The 21594-nt window shown below is 39.8% G+C and overlaps 1 protein-coding gene across 2 annotated transcripts in view; it reads left to right on the forward strand.

Moving 5' to 3' along the window:
- SOAT1 (sterol O-acyltransferase 1) overlaps positions 1 to 21594 on the forward strand; it is a 43815-nt gene that overhangs the window by 17497 nt on the left and 4724 nt on the right. For both annotated transcript variants that reach the window (XM_038757600.1, XM_038757601.1), the window contains 12 exons: positions 923 to 981; positions 4983 to 5134; positions 5255 to 5314; positions 5793 to 5900; positions 10397 to 10679; positions 11845 to 11923; positions 12277 to 12355; positions 15347 to 15392; positions 16773 to 16902; positions 17834 to 17931; positions 20378 to 20476; positions 21301 to 21436. In XM_038757600.1, the coding sequence (XP_038613528.1) occupies positions 923 to 981; positions 4983 to 5134; positions 5255 to 5314; positions 5793 to 5900; positions 10397 to 10679; positions 11845 to 11923; positions 12277 to 12355; positions 15347 to 15392; positions 16773 to 16902; positions 17834 to 17931; positions 20378 to 20476; positions 21301 to 21436 (1329 nt within the window). The remainder of the gene's footprint in view (positions 1 to 922; positions 982 to 4982; positions 5135 to 5254; positions 5315 to 5792; positions 5901 to 10396; positions 10680 to 11844; positions 11924 to 12276; positions 12356 to 15346; positions 15393 to 16772; positions 16903 to 17833; positions 17932 to 20377; positions 20477 to 21300; positions 21437 to 21594) is intronic.

The following is a 21594-nucleotide window of genomic DNA, read 5'->3' on the forward strand; positions in this document are numbered from 1 at the left end:
AGGCAGCCAGAGTGATCAGGGAAATAGAGAAAATAGTCCTTATGAGAGAAACTGAAAATGTGCAGGTTGAGAGGAGATATGAGTGAAGTTTATAAAATCATGAAGAGTGAATGGGGCAAAAATTGAGTTCACCAAATCCTATAACATTATGATGAGGGAGATGACCTTATGAAGCTTGAAAATACTTATAGCTTGTGGTAAGGATATAAAACTTATTCTAACAAAGTTGTACAGATTCAAAGGTGATTAGGATTCTTCATATGGATGAGTATTCCATAGTGGGTTCATCAGGGGAAAAGTTGTTAATATTAAATGTTCCATCCCCTTACTGTGAGGATGAATGCTAGAGGGGCAATCATCATTTAGTTCCTCCAGAAGTTTAGTTGTAACTCTTTAAAACAAAGTTGGGATGAATGGATCATTGGTCTGAACCAGTAATGACATTTCTTATTCTTTATGGTGACCCTTTGCTACTCTGTATTGTACCTTTGTGAGTAACAGTAGGGTATGATTAAAAAGATTATGCTGAAAAAGCATGAATATGCTGAAACTTGAACCATAGGAAGACTGGGACATGGAACAGCTGCCAAGTGAGTCTAGTCCCGGAATGGCATTGAAGCAGTTGCAATGGGTCTGAAGGCACTTGGGGGATGGGGGGAGTACAGTGGTCATGGGGGGGAAAAGGGTGAGTTGGAATAGTTGGGAGAGAAGTTGTAACTACCTAAGGTCATCTAGCCCTGGAAACGGGGAGAGATGTTGGTGGGGGAGACTGGGAAGGAAGGGAGAGTGGAGATGGGGAAGGGAGTCTGAGTCTTTTCATTTTAAGATGTGTTTTTCTCATGTTCTCCCAAGCATGGCAACTAGCTGTATTGGTCAGTTGAAAATGGGACATATATACAGTTTTTTTTGTCTCCCTCCTCAGGTCGACTTGACATCCAGCAACTGATAAGGAAGAAAATACAGCTTACAGCAGAAGCAGAGGTAAATAGTACTGTTATTGCCAAAGCACTAAAATGTAGTTCAAAGGTACCAAATGGACCGTATAAGGCAAATTCATGTTAAATCGTTTAGCGGAAACAGTCTTTTCCCACTTAGGGTGGGATTTACCATCATTTAGAACAGGCTAAACTCAGGTGACCTCAATTCATTTTAGTCCCTTCATTTTTGACTTATCAAATGCAAGATTTTTGGTAACCTGGTGCTAAAATCTGCACTTTGAATAGTTGGCTTTTTAGAAATGCTCTTCCTTTAGGGGTTTACCGGAATTTTAATAAGCATTTCCTGTGAGGTTTTTAGCTAATTATTTACGAGACTAATAAACTATGCTCTGTCTTCTCCCCAACTCTGCCCACAGATAGAAAATAAGTGTTTACTTATTGGAGTTTGTTTTAATAGCACCTATGCTCCAGGAAGGGAGTGAACTGGAGCTTCCTTTACTACATTTTTAATGTGATATTAACTGAGCACTTACTGTTTGCAGATCACTGTACTAAGCACTTGGAGTACAATATAACAAAGTTGGTAAACACATTCCCTGCCCACAATGAGCACACAGTCCAGTGGGGAACTGTTTGTGGCTTTGTCCTTAGAGAAAGGGACATCCAACCCAGTAAAAAGTTCATTTATTGGGTAATCTTCATCTTTAGTTCTTGTTCAGAAAAACTCACATACATACTCCTCTGATAAAGACCTCATAAAAGCAAAGGACTTTGCATAAATATTAATTTTTTCTAGAAAGAGCCTGCTATAAACTTGTGAATTTTTCCCAAGCTTATATGGAATTGAGTATTCCTCAATTTCTCATTTATCACATGGTCTATGCAAGTATAACACGGAATAGGAGCCAAATTCAGGAGTAGTTGTAGTTCCTTGGTTGTAGTTGGCAACTCTGTCCTTGTAGAAATATGATAGAATTTGTTTTAAGCAGAGGCAAATTCCACCGAGTTGTCTCAATGAACTGTAAATAGGAAGGTGCTTTTTAATTATTTTTAATGCTTTGGAAAGGGTACATTCCTCCCACTGATAGCCATGCTGATGATGAAATTCCCGTTTTAAAAATATTTGGGGGCATATTCTAGCAAGTTTTTTTAAAATAATGGAATTAAGCCTCAAATATATTTTTCCAACATTATAAAAAAAATTTCTTGTGTTGTGCTTAGTACAGTGCTCAGCATAGAGTAAGTGCTCAGTAAGTATTGTATCTTTTGGTGGGTTTTTTGTTTGGTGGTGATCTTTGTTTAGTGCTCCATCCCTACCCCCTTACCTAATCAGGGGCCACCTATAGCTTTATTTGTCTGTCAGAGCACCTGCAGTCCTGGGCCTCCCGTCCTAAGGTCATGTAGTTAGCCTCCCTTGAAACCTCTGGCTGGTTGGTGCATGCTTTTTCTCTAGGAAGCCAGGAGGTCCTGGGGTTTGGGTGGGATTTGATTCCTTTCCTTTATGTCCTGTTGGCCTTGTCTTGCAGATGTCAGTGCTGTAGTTTGCCAGGCAGGGAACATGTGCCCTGATGGGGGTGGCCCTGACTAGATCTTGTTTGTCCAATTTGCCCTGCGATCATATTCTCGCTCCCTCAGAGATTATAGCACTTAGTGCTGCAGTCACTGAGTGGGGTAAGCCAAGGCTTCCTGCCAGGGAAGGTCGGGTGGCTTGCCTGGAGTTTTATTTTTCCAGTCTTTTGGTCAGTCAACAGGACTTCTGGAGAAGAGGTAAGACCAGAGAGTCGGTGGCAGCCCTTAACTGCAACATGGACCCACTGCGGTGTGATGAACAGTGAAGCTTTTCACTATAGCAGTTGCAGGGTTCATTATAGTGTAATCTGAAATTATAGTGATTAAGGACTGTCAACTGCAAGTTCAGAAGTATTGATTTGGTACTTGATTGTGTGGCTTACTACAAATGCCACTCTTTAAATATATTGATCTAATCAGAACATCATAGGTCTTTGTTAGCTTCAGTTGCTTATTAAAAAGTTCTTTTAAATCTGGAATTATCAGTCTGCAGCAATCTGTTGCTGTCCCAGAAGATAGCTCATTCCTTTTGAAGGCAACAGACTCTTATTTTGAACAGATCAGCTAAACAAAGACTAATAGAGAACATCTGTCTCTGAGTTTGGTTTGTGAAATAAAACACTCAGTACGAATAGTTAATACTACCCTAGATTGCTGTACTACCCTGTTGCAACTAACTTTAGGTAGCAGAGACTCTTTAGAGCTTCAACTCTGGACTGTGAATTACCTGTAAATTGAGCTTGGGTGTTCTCTGAGTGGGAATTTCTCCTCTTAAGCATGATCAATGGACTTCTCTCCCTTTTTGTTATGAAATATTTTGAAAACACTCCCAAAATTCAAGTACTAATCTCTTCAGGATCCTTTCACCCTATTTCAACCGTCCCTATCATGAAATAATTTTTTATTTGCTTCTATTACTTGCCAGAACTATTTCTCAGCACCTTAGAAAGTCTTAAGAACTGGGAGTGATGTCAATACTTTAGGATTAATTCTCTGAGGGAGCTTACTGCAGGTGGGTGAGAGGGGAGTGCTCTACCCTCTCACCCACCTGATCTCAGAGGCTCCTGTTCTAGCGCTTCAAGGAGGATGAGCAAGTATAATAATAATGATGGCATTTATTAAGTGCTTACTATGTGCAAAGCACTGTTCTAAGCGCTGGGGAGGCTACAGAGTGATCAGGTTGTCCCTCAGAGGGCTCACAGTCAATCCCCATTTTCTCTGAGGCACAGAGAAATTAAGTGACTTGCCCAAAGTCACACACAGCTGACAATTAGGGGAGCTGGGATTTGAACCCATGACCACTGACTCCAAAGCCCATGCTCTTTCCACTTAGCCATGCTGCTTCTCCATGGGCCTTAGCATCAAAAGAGGCAATCGAGTCCGGCTCTTAGCCAGCTACTTCCACCTTCATAGACTCTTGGGTGAAGTCAACGTAGCTGTGGTTGCAGATACAACCTCCTGGCATGCCCTGACACTGAGAACATCAAGCTGTGGTATAAATGAATGACTCTGTGGTCGTCTTGGAGCCAGATAGGAACAGGCACAGGAGGAAGTGGTTGCACTGGCAGGATATAAATGTCAGAGTGAGCATGTGAGAAGGGTTAACAGCCAGCCAAGAGGGAGGGCTTTACACACCAGAAGTCTGGGAGTGGTCTGCTGACCAAAATTGCCCACCTCTACTGCTTCCAGGCCTAGAGTGAAGAGGAATTTAGTTACCTTCATAAACAATAACCAACTCTTTTAGACTAATTTAAAGCTCGTAGGCATGGCCTAGTAGATAAAGCGGGGAAGCCAGAGGATTGGGTTCTAATACCAGCTCCACCACTTGCCTGTCGTGACCTTGGGGAAGTCGCTGTGCTTCTGTTCCTGTTTTATCAACTGCAAAATGGGGATTCAATACTTGTTCTCCCTCCAAGTGACTTTGGTTTTTCTTTATTTCTCAAGAAAGAAACCTTTTAGAAAGAGACTCCCTTCTATACTAAGTGTAAGATTAGGCTATATAATATATTTTTGTGCATATAAGCACAATCTCTTCATACTAGTATGAATCTACTGGAAAGAATAACTGGGTTATAGCCAAAGGACAACTGCATTCAGGGAGACCACTGCAGGTATCCCTACTGCACACTGTGGTCTGGTATCTTCCTTCCTCTCATCCACCCTTATCTGAGGCTGCTGTTCCAGAGTAAAAATAGGCTTGGCCTTGACAGAGTAAAGCATTGGATCCATACTCCAGGTAGATCAGGAAGACACAGAACTCACCCTGGAAATCCCTTTGGCTTTCATTGCTTGGAACCCCTAACTGACCCTGGGGTTCCCATATAGCCCAGGGACTATTAAGAACTTGATCTGGCTTTATTAACTTTCCCCACTAACAGATGTAAAATTGTTCTCTTCCCTTTCATTTATACTGTGTAATATGCAACTCATTGAGAGGCTGTAGTGTTTGACTCTTTTTGTGTCTAAACTTGGCAGCAATTGAAGCCAGTTTTTATGAAGGAAGTGGACAATTACTTTGATGAATTTGTGACCAGTTTGATTGAGAAATCAACATCCCTGGACTCCTGTAACCCCTCTTCCACATCTTTCTCTACTCTCTCAGAGAGGAAAGACCATCACAGAGTCAAGTAAGGATTTTTCATGGGTAGTTTGTCATTTTTTAATACCTTTACTATCATAGCAGTACATTTCTTGTGATTCTTCAGTTGTGTTAATTGCCCTGTGTTTTGTGGTTTCTCTATCTACAGAGAGCTGAGAGCACCTCCAGAACATGGAAAGATCTTTGTTTCAAGGAGATCTCTCTTAGAGTGAGTATTTAAACCACCTTTCCATTTTACCAGCTTTGAGTCTAAAATTCTCCTCCTGAAAATAAAATTTCCATCTCATCCTCCTTTAAAGCCTAACCTTGTTTGCTCAGCTATTATTAAACTGGGCTAAAAGTTTATCGTATTTGTGTAATTGCCCTATTTTTTCGAATGATTCCTGTAATTTTCTCCACCCTTTTCATAATTTCCTGCCACTAAAAAGAGTTGAAAGGTAAAGGATGAGCAGGATGACTCATGTACTCTGGAAAAACAATCAGTGGTATTGAGTGCTTGCTGTTGGCAGAGTATTGTTCTAAGCACTTGAGAGAGTACAGTATAACAGAGTTGGTAATCCATTACCTGCCCACAAAGAACTTAGAGTTTAGAGAGGGAGATGAAGAAAATGTCATGTAAATTCAAGGTATTATCAGTCCTCTTGTGTTTTTTAAATCTGTTTCCTTTGTTTGAATTCCCTTTATAGTGAGCTATTTGAAGTGGACCACATCAGAACAATTTATCACATGTTTATTGCTATCCTAATCCTCTTCATCCTCAGTACTCTGGTAGTGGATTACATTGATGAGGGAAGGTAAGAAAACGTACTAATAATTGGGGAATTTGATAATGAATGTGGAATTTTGAATCTTTTCTAAAGAAGAACGTTTATCTTAAATTGCACTGAGTAATCATTCCCATAAAATACAAACCCAAAAAACGGAATTGTGCACCTTCCTCCAGTAAACCTAGAAGAAAATCAAATTTGTAAAACACTTGAATCTGTAATACTGCACTTTAAAATATAAGTATAGATGTCTATACTTACATTTAGATGTCTAAGATTTACATTATTATTTAGATGTCTTAGATATTTAAGCAGCGTGGCTCAATGGAAAGAGCACGGGCTTTGGAGTTAGAGGTCATGGGTTCATATCCCAGCTCCGCCAATTGTCAGCTGCGTGACTTTGGGCAAGTCACTTAACTTCTCTGTGCCTCTGGTCCCTCATCTGTAAAATGGGTATGAAGACTGTGAGCCCCCCGTGGGACAACCTCATCATCTTGTAGCCTCCCCAGCGCTTAGAACAGTGCTTTGCACATAGTAAGTGCTTAGTAAATACTATCATTATTATATCTAAAGGACTCATTCAAGAGGGAAAATTTAAGCACACATATCCATCAAGCTCTGTGCTAAAGATAAATGATTTTTCTTTTCTACTAATGTATGAACTGAAAGGAAATTTAGCTTTTTAAAGAGTTTGAAAATAGGTAAATTTGGAATAGTCATTCAAGAATCTTAGGTGTTAAACTGTTTTGTAAAGTTTGAAGTGCCAGTTGAACGAAATAATCCCATCCCCAAAATGGATTTTTATTTAATGCTGCAGAAATCCATATGTTAGTCCTTTTAGTAAGAAGTTAATTTTACTTCACCAGATTTCACAAATGTTTATATTATTCTGTGATCAATGGACAAAATTCAGTCCCTACTTTCAAAGTAGTCCTCTAAGTAAAGCAGTATTAATAGGAAGCCATTTAGGTGTTTCAGGGTTATGTATAGTGTGAGGTGGGGTATATTTATAAGAGCTTTCAGGAGAGTTTCGATTATCAGTGTGATTAATTCTACCCAAATGAGAATGGGTAATATGGTTTCATTTTGACCATTAGCATCTAACTTTGTTTTTATGTGTACCCAGTGGTCAGTAAGTCATTAATACTTTAATTGCTTTCACAAGCAATTGTCAGCCAATTTGTAATCTGAAAATTAATGAAACATTTGCCTTTCATTCAAAATCTTAAATATCCTAAATATTTACCCTTCCAGAATCTAACCAATTGTTTTGACCACTGGCATGTTAAAAAAAAACAACAACAACAAAAAAAAACTCTGAAACTTCCTGGGAGTTAATGAGCTTGATTCAAAATAAATTATCCTTCGAACAGACTTGAGCCCTTTTTTTAAAAAGCAGTCTTCAGGTAGTTGGTGTAGTGCTACTTATCCACTTATACTACTAATATCATGATCCTCCCAATCAATCACTTACTGAGCAGAGCACTTACTAAGTGTTTGGGAGAGTAAAGTAGAACAGACCCATTCCCTGCCCACAACGAGCTGCTTGTAATTGTGGCATCATCTTCAACTCATCTCTGTCCTTCAACCCACATATTCAATATGTCAGTCACTAAATCCTGTCAGTTCTACATATACAGTACTGCTATAACTTACCTTTTCCTCTCCATCCAAACTGCTACTACACTGATCCAAGAACTTCTTATATTCCACTTTGACTATTGCATTATCCTCTTTACTGGCCTACCTTCCTCCTGTCTCACTTTGATGCCTGGATAATTTTTCTAAGAAACTGTTCAGTTCAAGTCTCCCTGCTTGTCAAGAACCTCCAGTGGTTTTCCATCCACATCTGCATCAAACTCCTTTCCATCATCTTTATAACACTGATCAGCTTGTCCCTTCCTACCTCATTTGCTGATTTCCCACCCAATGTACTTTGTTCCTGTAATGCTAACTTATTCACCGCATCTTGATCTTCTGTATCTCACAGCTGACCCTTTCCCCAAATCCTCCCTCTGGCCTGGAACTCCATCCCCCTTCATACACAACAGATTACTCTGCATCTTCAAAGCTTTATTAAAATCACATCTTCGAGAGGCCTTCTCTGGTAAAGCCCTCGTTTCCCTACTCCCTATCCCTTCTGCACTGACTGTGCACTTGAATCCCTATCCTTTAAGCACTTTGATATTCTCCCCAGAGCACTTATGTACATAGAAGCAGCGTGGCTTGATGGAAAGAGCACCGGCTGTGGAGTCAGAGGTCAAGGGTTCATATCCCAGCTCCGCCAATTGTCAGCTGTGTGACCTTGGGCAAGTCATTTAACTTCTCTGTGCCTCAGTTCCCTCATCTGTAAAATGGGGATTAAGACTGTGAGCCCCCTGGGGGACAACCTGATCACCTTGTAACCTCCCCAGCGCTTAGAACAGTGATTTGCACATAGTAAGCGCTTAATAAATGCCATTATCAATCATCATCATCATATCTTTAATTTGTTTTAATATCTCTCTCCCTGTAGTTTGTAAGGTTGGTGTGGGCAGGGAATGTATTGTACTCACCTGAGTGCATAACACATTGATCTGCCCATAGTAAGCACTCAAATACCATTGATTAAGTAGCTGATGTACTTCATCACAAGTAAAAGGGGCATGTCAACCCTTTCAGGTGACTCAGTCTGGTAGCCCTCCTACTTCTTACCCTCCAGCCTCTTCCACTCCACATCCTACCTTACCTTCCTAAAATTTTCTCCACTTTTCCCTTCTCTTTGAGACATTTTTACAACACTGACTCTAGGGAGTTAATGCCATAAGACTACTGATGTGAAGCTAATAGGATATAAATTTAAATAAGTTGTGAGTGTGTTGTCCAAGATTGAGGACTGTCTGGTGAAGCTGCTTTACCTTAATCCTGAAACAATATAAGTGCCCTTCAGCACTTATGTATCCCTATTCTATGCTACTTAACCCCCTCTGAATTGGTTTTAATGTCTCTCTCCCTCTAGAGTGTAAGCTCCCTGTGGGCAGGAATCATGTCTACCAACTCTGTTATGTGTACTCTTCCCAAGTGCTTAATACAGCTCTGCCTGCAGTGCTCAATAAACTTCACTGATTGACTTTACTAAGACACCAGACCCCTCTCCGTACAGAAATGTAAATTTGAATAGTGACAGCCAAATCATATGTTCTTAGATCTTCAAAATAGAATGTGATTTTTTTTTTCCACCCCACTTTTTTTTGAAAAATGTATTGGGATGGCAACAACATCCCTTCATATTCATTGGCTTCTGACTACACTGAGTTTTTCAAACATTCTTGAGCCTTTGGAAATAAACCAAAGTTTATTTCCTTGAGTGGGCAATGCAAGAAAACTAGTAGTTAAATGAAACTAGTGTTAAACTTTCCCAAGTACCTAATTTATTGTTAGGTAGTAACTTAAGCACTGGGGGGATTTGCATTTGAAATTAGTGCCTATGATGTATGCTACTCATCTGTTCAGTTGGCATTTGTCTTTTTGTTGTTTCCACTTGTCATTCAATTTTTCTACTTAAAGATAAAACCATTCCAAAATCAGCATATGGAGAATCAGTTCTACAGTAAATTGGCCCATTTAACCTTGCACTGTTGATTTATTCAATGCTGAAGTATTGTGCCTGGGTGCAGTCAGGGAATCATAGGCTCAAGAAAAGTAACCTAATGTAATTCAGCTACTTGCAGCTTAAAATTGGAGTGATATTCCTTAAAATTGAGGCTTTAAAAAATTCATTTATCTATATTAGGGGTATAGATCTTGCATGGCTAAAAAACTAGTTTGTCTTAAATTATATAAAGGAATTTAATACATCAGTGATGATTTGTTAAAATGGGCGGAAATGGTTAATCCAGAGGGTGGATCATCCAGGCAGTCATCTTGTGGCTAAACAACATTCTAACAGAATATTGCACAACATTAAATGAGTATGTAGTCTAGTATATTAATGATGATGGGAGTCAAAAATGCCAGAAAAGCAGTAGATTAGTAATGTAATGACAAAACAACTTTAAAAAAGCATAAAATGATAAATATTGTATCACAAGAATGATGGGATTCAGGAAGGAAGAGAAAATGAATCCTGCTTGACAACTTTTGAGGAGGCACTTGGCAGTGAAAGAGACTGCCTAGTTTTAATCAGGTAGGTTCCAACTCCTCTGAAAAAACACCTCACATCCCCCTACATGGGCATAAGAAAATAAAGATGGCTTGGTTCCTTTTAGTGAAAAAGGAACAAAAGGATTGCCATGGGGCAGAAAGGGTTTGTCTGGTCAGATACTGTTTGATCACATTGATGTAGGTCACTAAAATAGGGTGTTTGCTATACCAGGATGAAGAACAACGTACTGAAACTACAAATTGCCAAATATGTTATTTCTGGGATGGCAACGTTAAATCACGAGGATTATTTATATGTATAATGTTTTTAATGTTTTCTAAAAAGTTAAGATAAGCTTTTTAGGTAAAGCTCACTTGTTTGTTCTGTCTTTTTCTTCCAGGCTGGTGCTAGAGTTCAATCTCTTGTCCTATGCTTTTGGCAAGTTTCCCACTGTTATTTGGGCATGGTGGGCTATGTTCCTGAGCACACTAACTGTTCCCTATGTACTCTTTCAACAATGGGCAAGAGGATACCCCAAGTCCTCCTATCCAGTGATCTACTCCTTATTCTATGGACTGCTTTTCATGCTTTTCCAGATCATAGGCTTGGGATGTGGACCAACCTATGTTGTCCTGGCATACTCACTGCCTCCAGCCTCCCGGTTCATCATTATCCTTGAACAGGTAAGATTCATGGTAGCACCGTTGTAGTCCCTGTGAATTGGTAACTACAGATATACACCAAAGGAGTATAAATGTGATGCTGCCTTGCCCAAGTCCTGCTGTGGACTGGGAGATCGGCCCATGGGTGCCATCTCTTTCTCTCCCACCCTCATTTCAGGTCACTAAGGGCTGAGGGGAACAATGACGGTTAAGCTGCCATACAAATGTGAAGAACTGCATGTGGCAGATGTCTATTTGATAAGGGTTACTATTCCCAGGACTCCATAGGGGCAACTGTGTATGTACTCTGTATGTGATCCTTTCAGATGAGAGAAATCACCTAGCTGGATTTTTAGGCCAGATCCTTCTTTAGTGCCCATCTACATCTGAACCTAGTTGTCAGTTGAGCCCCAGGATTTTGTCTCCTTCAAAATTCCCATGTCTATAGTGGCATCCCAAAGGGCAAAGGGAAATTCCCAGGTGCTCCATGTATGGTTGTCAGGTCAAATCTGAAAGGTTACAGACATATTTGATAGTAAAGACTATTGTAACTTAAAATGTTCTGAAGGCCAGCTTTGATGTAACAAATGACAGCTTCTTAGTTCTAGCATATAACCAAACTTAAGGTTTAACAGTTATCCTGTGATTAATGTAATCCAGCAACAGTAGCAGATAAAATGTTCTATCTTTAGGTAAAAGACAGTTTTAGTCTAAAAAAATGTTTTTCCTTCGACAGTGAAAAAGACTATCCAAGGAAATAAGTTGTTGTGAAAATGGGAAAATTGTAAATTGGGGAAAGGAACAATTCAACTAATCTAAACTTATACATGAGTACTTTAACTCTGAATAACTTTTGTGGCTTCATTTCTCACATTGCTTTAGCCTATTAAGGCTATATTTGAAAATCATTGCAAGGATTCCCTTGGGATTGATCATTCTTGAATGGTGACATGATAGTGGTAGTGTGAAGCTCAAAGGGAAACGATTCCTAAATTGTGTACTGTAGCTTCACAAAAGAATGCTTTTTGCTTCTTTAGCAATCTAATATCACTTCCATTATCTGGTTATACATTTTCAGAGGACAAACATGGGCCGTTACACCTAGCATCAAGAGAAGCGTTGGAAAATATTTTATTTATTCCAAAGTGGAATTAAAAATCATTCTAGATTCTTATCTCTCTTATAGGTTCGATTTGTGATGAAGGCACATTCGTTTGTCAGGGAAAATGTGCCTCGGGTCCTGGCCTCCATTAAAGAGAAATCCAGTAAGTAATGAAGTACAGAGAAATTCAAGAAAGTGGACAAAGCATTTTACCCATTGTGGCCTACTAATATACTATAGGTATTCACTGAGTCACGTTTACCAAAAATAGGTAGTATCCTCCCTAGATACACCCACTTATATATTCATTATTTCATTTTCCCTTTGGGATTCAACACTTTTTAGTTTTTTCTCTTGTCAGCAGTACTGGCAGAATTTTGATCTTACTGGTATCTGAATTTGGTCTTGAATTTTCTATTATTCATTTAATTTCGGCTTCCCTTTATTTCTAGATTTGGTGGGATAAATAGGAGCATCAACATTGTTTGTCTCTCACACTCTTTTTGTTTTTTCCAGATGTCCCAATTCCCCAATTGAACCAGTATTTGTACTTCTTGTTTGCTCCTACCCTGATCTACCGAGACAGTTATCCCAGGTAATGACAGCATGCAATAGAGTATGCCTTCTTTGCTTTATAGAAATGCTCCCAGTTAATGATCATTTTAGCAATACTCAGGCTTCAGTTTAGGAGGATAAAATTTGGATTTAGGAGTAGGAAGGAAGTTTAGAGAAGGGAATATTGGAATACAGGAGACAAGTCTAGTTTGTCTCACAAATTTTCCCCTCCCAACCCCTGCAAATCCCTCGACCCACAAACATTATACCAGCCTTTCAACTCACTCATGAATATCGTGGTGATTTTAATATGGTGGTTAGCAACTGACAAAGAACTATAGGACCACTCCAGAGATGAGGGGCAGGGACCATGTCCACCAATTTGGTTTTATTGCACCCTCCCAAGTAATTGCTTATTACAATACTCTGCACATAGTAAGTGCTCAATAAGTACCATTGATATAGAATTTTCGGTGCAAGTTGGTAAGTCCTGACTTCTTTAAAGCACTACCTTTGGAGGTGGCATCAAACTGCAGGAGACTATTAACAGTTGGTCTTGGAAAGAACTTTTAGAGTTCTTCCAAATTAACCCTTTGCCTCTATGCAGAACCTCATTCACACCGATAAGTTGTTTTCCCCCATCTTCATTAACTGCGGGGCAGACCGCTTCCCAATTCCTTCCCTATGATCCATTCTAGTTCTTGATTCTTTAGGATTGGGATAAGGACTGGCCTAATCCAGGGATTTACTGGTTGGATCCAAACTAGCCCCAGCAGACCCTAAATCCTACCTAGGCAAAAAAAAAAAAAAATTAGACCTGTTAAGTGATAGAGTCAAAGAGCCAAAAACATCATAAAATGCAATCTTTCTCTTCAGACTGTTTTAAAATAGTTAAATTGTTAAAGATTGTTCCAAAACTAATTTAACCTAAAAAACATTCCTTGCAGTTTTCCTCCCTGGTCCAATATTTCATACTCCAAATGCTCAATTCACATGGTTTCTCCAAGCCCTCCAGTCTGGTGTCTCTGCACAGTGTCTGTTAGGCCAAAGATTTGCCTGTCTCTTTTTCTTGCGTCCTAGCTGTACCAGAGCTCCTTGGAGATTCCCATGGTAAAAGGCTTCTGATGTCTTCTGTTTTTGCCTGGCAACTATTCGAACAGGCAGCTCTTTGGTCAGGTAGCCATGTAAACAGCTCTCTTGGCAAGCATCCTGTCCTTAAAGGTTTCCAGGCAACTGGTTTTGTCCAGGCTATAAATCTTCTAGTTAACTGTACCCTGAGTGGGACTACAATCACATCTGTTAAGCAGACTGGTCCTTCCCAGATGAGGAGGGTTAAAAAAATGCCCTCTTTTTAACTGTATTTTAAAACTCCTAACTTGGCATGAAGTGAAAGATATAGACAAGTGCCATCTATTTATTTCCTAGGTTTTCAGTAATCATTATACACATCTGTCATATATTTGCAGTTTCCAACTCTCTTGAAGGAAACCAGTAAAACTACCCCATACATATTAGATTCTCAAGACTTGTACACCGACAGGACACTTACAATATTAAATAATCAACTTTAACCCATTTCTAGAAGGATTATCAACTAGTATTAGGTTTAGAGATTCTCTTAGATTGGTTTGATAGGACAATTTTCCACTAGATTTAAAAGCCAAATTCAATAAATATCAAAACTTAGTAGAAACCATCCTTCAGTTCAGTCAGTATTGATGAGTTTATCCATTAGTGTCACTGAGGAAAAATCACTCGCATACTTTGTCCACGGAAATACAGTAGGCACCTTTTTTGGTTTGGACACCAAGGGTTAAGGGGGAATTGTGAGATATCCTACCTGTAGGAAGATTTGTGCTTGTTTTGTAGTAGTTGTGATGACTTGTACTGAGCACACCAAACTCTTCTCGTGTCCCCACTCCATGCTCAGTGGCATGAATTACAAGGCGAGGGAAAATGGTTGTGGCTTACGGTCCTGGAACATAATATATCTGAGACCTCAGACATCCCTGGGCCTTCCCCCCATTTTGTAAGCCATTATTGAAAATAATACTTAATGACTGTGAAACAACTCCTTTTTCCCCTTTCCCTACCACCTTGTTCTGAAGCAGTCTTTTCTTCTTGAAATATTAGCTATTGGGGGTGGGTGGGTGGGGAGAGACTGTTTCCATGAGACATCCTTCATCAGACTATCAGCCTCGTTTTGTGGTGTGGTATTGACTTTTTCCACGTACAGGGCCCATGAAACGGTACTTTCTAGGTGATTAATTCTCATTGTCAAACCATTTTATGGTCAAAAGTAGTTACATTATGGAAGTGGCACTTGTAGGGACTGAAGGTGTAGGATAGGGAAATTTTTTTTGTGGCTTGTTGTTGTTTCTTTAATTATGGTGTTCACCAACTCAAAAGAAATATTTTGTCCCAATGCTGTTAGAGAGGAGGCACCCTACTATGATACCTAAAAGAATTAACAGCCCTTTTCCAGACCAGGCACTCCAAGAGAATGAGTTTTGATATCTGGTCATATCCAAAATGAAACTCTGCATGAATACTGTGAAAAAAAAAATCATGATTGTACATGTTGGCTAACACACATAATACTGTAATAGGAGATAATTAAAGACAGTAAATTCAATGAGATTGAAAACCACAAACTGTGATTTACCACAGAAGATAATCCAAAACGATAATCAGTCTCTAGTTCCTTGGAATACATTTCAATCAGCTTAATTACATGATATGGGCTTACTCATATAAAGCCAGCTCTGCAGAGGTAGATTAAAATCCCTCTTCCATGGACCAGTGTTAGAGGGAAATGATGGGGATATTTTTCGCCACTGATCCCAAGAGAATGCGAAAGGGCTTAGTTTCCACCCAAGACTACCCTTCCCAGAGATGAAAAAGTAGCTGCTAAGTGAAGCTATTTCCCATTGTTTCTTTGCAATTTCCTTTCCAACTCTACCCTTTAGATGTCTTGAACATACAATAATGATAATGCAGCACAGTCTAATTGCTACCTTATCTCTTGTAGGACTGCTACAATAAGATGGAGCTATGTAGCAACCAAATTTGCACAGGTAAATTTTGTGTGTGTGTGTATTTCTTGTCTGTTAATTCAGTGTGTGGGCCGGGGGGAATTGATGGAAAGCGTGCATAATTAAAAACATTGTACTTGGTCTCCAAATAAATCATAAAGCATTGAAGATCCTAGAACTATCTTCTTGAGAAAGGATAACAAAACCCATCTAGCTATTCCAAATGGGGTGAACAGTTGGCTCCTTTACACATCCCAAGTAGTGCATTTGACTTTTCTCAGTCAAATATAACCCTTGGGACACTATGGGTCCTTTCCTCAGCTTTATTCCATGTGTAGTGGTCTATTTTATTGTGTTGAATCGAATCATTATTTTGTTTGAAATGGAGTGAATTGTTTATAAAATTAGAACAAATGTCAGAAGTCTCCTATGTTTTGGCATGAGGGCCAAATCAAATTACTAACTACAAGGCACATGTAGAAGTTAAAGGAATTAACTTTGCTGTGGGCTTAAAGGGGTCCATTTTCTTTTGCCAAACCTGGATGCGTCGGGCGCAGCAGAGCATAATAGAGCATGGGATTGGAAGTCAGGAAATCGATTTTTCTAGTCCTGCTTCACCCTGTACCTTTGTGACTTTGGGAAATTTACTTAACTTTTCTGTACTTAGCTGAAATATGAGGATTAAAATATCTTTCCTCCCTCAGAGTATGAGTGGTTTTTGGGATGGGGCTCTTTGACCTGATTATCTTGTATTTACTCCACTAATTAGCACAGTGCATGGTGCATAGTAAGCACTTAATACCACCATTATTATTAGCAGTTAATAAGCATCAACATTATTACTGAGTAGCAGAAGAGAAAGATGTGATCATTTGGGAAAGGGTGGAAAAAAGAAAATATATATCATGTTATACCTGGAGCTGGACTGCCACAAATTTTGTCCTCTTTTCTTGCCTTCTTTTGGGTCACAAGTGGAACACACAAATTCCTCCTTTGCCCACAGTGGCAGTGGTAGGGAGCTCAATGGGGAATGGTAAGAGAACTTGAGAAAACAACACCCCATTGCTGTCACTCTCTGCCCATGGTTTCTGTTGGGTAGGCAGAGGAACACTCGATAACCAGTGGTTGTAAAGGTAACTACTTTTTTAAGCTTGTCCTGCTAACTACAGCTACACACCAAACTTAACTCTGGAGGAATATGCCAGGAGGATTTATTGAGTGCTTACTGTGTGCAGAGCACTGTACTAAGTGCTTGGGAAAGTACAGTGTAAGAGTTGATAGACATATTCCCTGACCACAGTGAGCTTTACAGTCTGCTTAATCACCAACTAGATGGCACTTTTTTCCAGAGTGAAAAAACCAAGTACTTTATTAACAATGAAAGTCAACCAAAAATCCTATTTTTCCTGTATTTCATCCCAGGTGTTCGGCTGTTTATTTTACGTATACTATATCTTTGAACGACTCTGTGCCCCCTTGTTTCGGAACATCAAGCAAGAGCCCTTCAGTATGAGAGTGTTGGTCCTCTGTGTCTTCAACTCCATTTTACCAGGTAAGATGGATAGCAGAACAGAGCCCCAGCTGGTAATGAAAAGAGGAAAAAAACGCAAGATTCTAGTGGAGGTTTTTGTAACACATGGAGAGTGCACTGCTCTCTTTGAGAGTGACATATTGAGTAATCTCCCTGGGTTGAAGTTCAGGAATGAAGCTTTTTTTTGACCAGAAGTAGCACTCTTTAGCAAAATCTCTGCCTATATGTAGAGACTCATTAGTGATTGCTCAAATAGTGAAATCTTTCACGTGCTGGCATATGGCCGATTGCCTAATAACTGGATTGCTACGTTTTCTTCCTGCGGATACTTCCGTTGCTCTGTAAAAATAAAGCTTGCAGCATAGTATTGATATTTAAAGAAAAAAGTGATCAAAGCGTGTCTCTGCAGTTGTTTCTTCAGTTGTGTTCTCATGGCCCTTAGTACACAATATTCTTAAATGACTGTACTGTTTTTATTGACCAAGTTAACTAGGTGAAGAATTCTGTGATGTGTTTTGGCTGTAACTGACTCTTGGTCACAGCCTGTCAGCCGCAATAAGGGGCTGGTTTCAGTCAACACAGTGGCTTAAGACATTTCTGTACCTGAAGAAAAATTTCATGGTACAATTGCAAATAGGTGAAAGATGTGACTGTAGTATTTTAACCTTCCTGACAGGGATGCAAACAAGTTTTCCAGGTGTTATATCCATGTGACTTGAAATAATTTCAGTTGAAGCTGGGTTAAATAGCAAACTTGATTGTGATTATCTCTAAAAGCTGGTGTTTGGTGTAGAAAAAATTATCAAGCACTGTACCAACAGGAGACTCTGTAAGTAATAGGGAGATAACAAATACAGCTATTTTAACATAGAGCCTTGCTAAGCAAAGACTGCGGAGTCACACATGGACTTGCCAGGAAAAAATCTGACTACTTTAAATACTCTCTTTTCAGGGGTACTGATTTTTTTCCTGGCCTTTTTTGCCTTTCTGCACTGCTGGCTAAATGCTTTTGCTGAGATGTTACGCTTTGGTGACAGGATGTTCTACAAGGTAATGGGGTTGGACAACCGTAGATATTTCCTCACTTCCTTTTTCTTAGTTTACTTCTATCCCCAAACTCTGTTCATTTGTAATTAGTGATGGCATTTGTTAAGCGTTTACTGTGTGCAAAGCAGTGTTCTAAGCGCTGGGGAGGATCCAAGCTGATCAGATTGTCCCTCGTGGGGCTCACAGTCTTCCTCCCCATTTTACAGATGAGGTAACTGAGGCACAGAGAAGTGAAGTGACTTGCCCAAAGTCACACAGCTGGCAATTGGCAGAGTTGGGATTAGAACTCATGACCTCTGACTCCCAAGCCCGGGCTCTTTCCATTGAACCACGCTGCTTCTCTAATTTTGTAATTCATTGGGGAACTGCCAAGCATGATTACTGGGTAACAACATAAACCTGTTAATATTGATTTAACCTGTACCTAGTCTTTTCCCACCCATGTACAAGTTCAGATAGTTGCCAAATGAAACAGAACTGGCAAGAATGTGATGAGACCCAAGTAAAGGCATTTCTTCCACAACACAGTATCTGTGCTCCTGCAATTCCTGTATTATCCAAAATCATATTGTCAATAAGTTTGTGAGAAAAGAGGGATTGGGGGAAGATGGTTCAAAATTAGTTGGCTTTTATTGCATAGGTTGATATTCAAGAAGGTTGTGGAAGATAAAATGCTGTCAACCCCAGCGCTTAGAACAGTGTTTGATATGTAATAAGCACATAACAAATACCATAATTCTCTGGCAATTATCAGTGGTCATTAATTTACCCTGTTTAAAATGCTTCTAGTAAATATTGATTTTTAAATCCTTGCAAATGGCTCCCTTTGTGATGCTAATAAAGGATTGCAGGGTTTCCCCAGATTGTCATTTTGCCAGGAAGCATTTCTGGAAGAGGCTCATCATCACAACCTACTCACACCCATTATATGGGTACTCTGGTACCCTGCGCTTCCCATCATGTTCTCTCTGAACTGCAAAATGAAAGCACACAATAGCAGTAGTAGCATTTATAAATCTCATCTACCAACTGTTATACTTCCTCAAATGCACAGTAAGCATCCAGTAAATGCCAATGTTTGATTAAAAGTATTATTTTTATTGTTAGCTTCCCTCTCTCTTCTCCCTTTCTCTCCAGTTGCCAAATTGCTTTAATATCCTTTTGAGGAAGGAGATTGGAGAAGGAAAGCATTTCCCTGTTTGCTTTCCAAGGCATTCTCCTGCTTAAAACAGTTGTTTTTGAAAGTTCCTGGGTTTCAATACTTGGACTAGACTAGAAGAGGGTTTTCTCCAACTCTGGCTTCATGCTGTCAATTAATTGTACCCACTCTGGTTTCTTTGGCGAAGACAACATATGAAAGTAGCAGATTTCAGCAGCTTCCAGAGAACTTCCCAGAGAGGCATTCAAGCTATTCTGCCTGGCACCCTGTCCAGGGTACTGGCATGGGCACTGGGTGTTGATACTTATCCTGACTTTCTGGGGGACTCCTGTTTGTCCTTTTTTTGGAGCCCCACTGATGTAATGTCATCTCTCCAAATAGCTAGAGGCAGCTAGAAAAGTAGAATTCCAGAACCTGAACACACTTTACACCCGGGCTAAAGCAAATGCTCTGTTCAGCATCCCTTCATATGAAATGAGAAATCTTCCTGTTGAGACTCCCCACGCCCTGTTTGATGTGGATTAATGAATAATTAGCACATTATTGAAGTGTTACCATCTTGAGAGCATAATGAAAGTAAAACCTCATATGGCTCAAGTTGCATTCTTGTAAATCATAATGGAATGTGAAACTGTACCAAGAACATTTAAAAATGCCATTCCTTCTTACACTAATAGTCAGTCCAGCCTAGGATTCTGTCACAGTACTTGGAGGAACAGGATGCTTGGAAAAGCTGTGTGGCAGGGTGTCTCTGGTTGTGGAGTGGGTGGCTCTCTCCTGGGTAGAGGAAGGGGTGAATTTAACCATGCCTTCCTAGTGCTTCTGCCTACTTGCCTCTTTAAATTTGAGTGTGAAACAGAATGTAGTCTACTTTTCCCCCATCAGCTTCTCACTGAGGCTGCACAACCTGTTCTGCTTATTAGGAATATTCTAAATTAACCAAATCCTTTTGTTAGAATGTAGAGCAAAAACTTCCTGCTTGTATCAGAATCTGCTTTTCTTTAGAAGAAGGAAGGCAGGAAGCAGGGCTATATTCACATAGAAACAGCATTTTACCAAGGAGTCCCTCATTCCTCAATCAATCAATGCTATTTATTGAGCGTGCAGAACATTGTACTGAGTCCTTGAGAATACAATTCAGTAGAATAGGTAGACACAATTCCTGCCCTCTTGGAGACTAGAGTGGCAAGGCCAAGTATCAGTCTTATTTTGTTGAAATTATAATATGTAAAATAAAATGTGACTGTTTTCCTCCCCCTTTCACTCTCCTCCTTCCTCTCTTCTCCCCAGGACTGGTGGAATTCCACATCCTATGCCAATTACTACAGGACCTGGAATGTTGTGGTACATGACTGGCTATATTACTATGCTTACCAGGACTTCTTGTGGGTAAGTAGCGAGCTATAGATTCTAGTCACTTTAGTGTATGATCACTTTTTTTTCTTTTTTTGAAAGGCAGCAAAAAGCAAAAGATAAAGGGGCATATTTATCCAGTTCCCCAGTGACAAAGGTAGTGTTGGGGTCTTCCTGCCTTTTTGGAAGGCCCTGGGCCTTCTAGAGCTCTAGCTTTGACCAGACTATTACTGTGAGAGGAAGCAGGCTGTATTAGCTCTAACGATTTTTGGATTCTACATGATGCCTGAGGTAAACTAGGAAATAGCTAGGGCAGGGTGGGTGAATCTTACCAAATTGTGTTGGTGGAGCAGTAGTACAATAATTGCTTTAATCTCATTGGATAAAATCAGTAACATCCATAGAAAGAGCTCCTCAGTGGTGTCAAGGGATGGGGGAAGAAGCTGTTTCATGTGAAATTCATCATCTTCTGGCTCAAATGTAGAGTTTGGTCGGGGAGGTGGTTTCCCCATATTTTCCACCATTTTTAAGTGGCACTCTTATCATGTTACCTAATGGTCTTGGAGAATCTCAAAAACATCTATTTAAATAATTTGAAAAGGCTTGCTTTTTGGAGGAGTGGTGGAGGGATTGTGTGGGGTTGTTTTTATCATTTTTAATACAGTTTAGAAGGGTTAAAAAAAATCTGAGTACATCTGCCTTAGCTATGACAAAGCTGAAGGACGTTTTACTCTTTTTTTTTCTCTCTTTAGAGTGTGAACTGAGGGCAGGATCTCTGTATCTCCTTGTATTCTCCAGTGTATAATGCTGTACATTTGGGGTTCAGTATATACTAATGACTCTTTGTTCCCTCACTCAAGTTTTTCAGTAAGAGGTTCAAAGCAGCTGCCATGCTGTCCGTCTTTGCAGTTTCAGCTGTTGTTCATGAGTACGCCCTGGCCCTCAGCTTGAACTTTTTCTATCCAGTCCTCTTTGTACTCTTCATGTTCTTTGGAAGTAAGTTTCTCTCTGTTTGGAATACTGGGTCTGAAAGAGGAGAATAGACCGGGAAGATTGGAGCCAGTATAGTGTAGAAAGTTCTGCAGGGAACTTTCTGAAAATATCAGCCGGTAGTTTGTTAAAAATGGAGATCACTGGCTGGTCTCTGGGATGGT

Source organism: Tachyglossus aculeatus, chromosome 16, assembly GCF_015852505.1.
Source record: "Tachyglossus aculeatus isolate mTacAcu1 chromosome 16, mTacAcu1.pri, whole genome shotgun sequence".
NCBI lineage: Eukaryota > Metazoa > Chordata > Mammalia > Monotremata > Tachyglossidae > Tachyglossus > Tachyglossus aculeatus.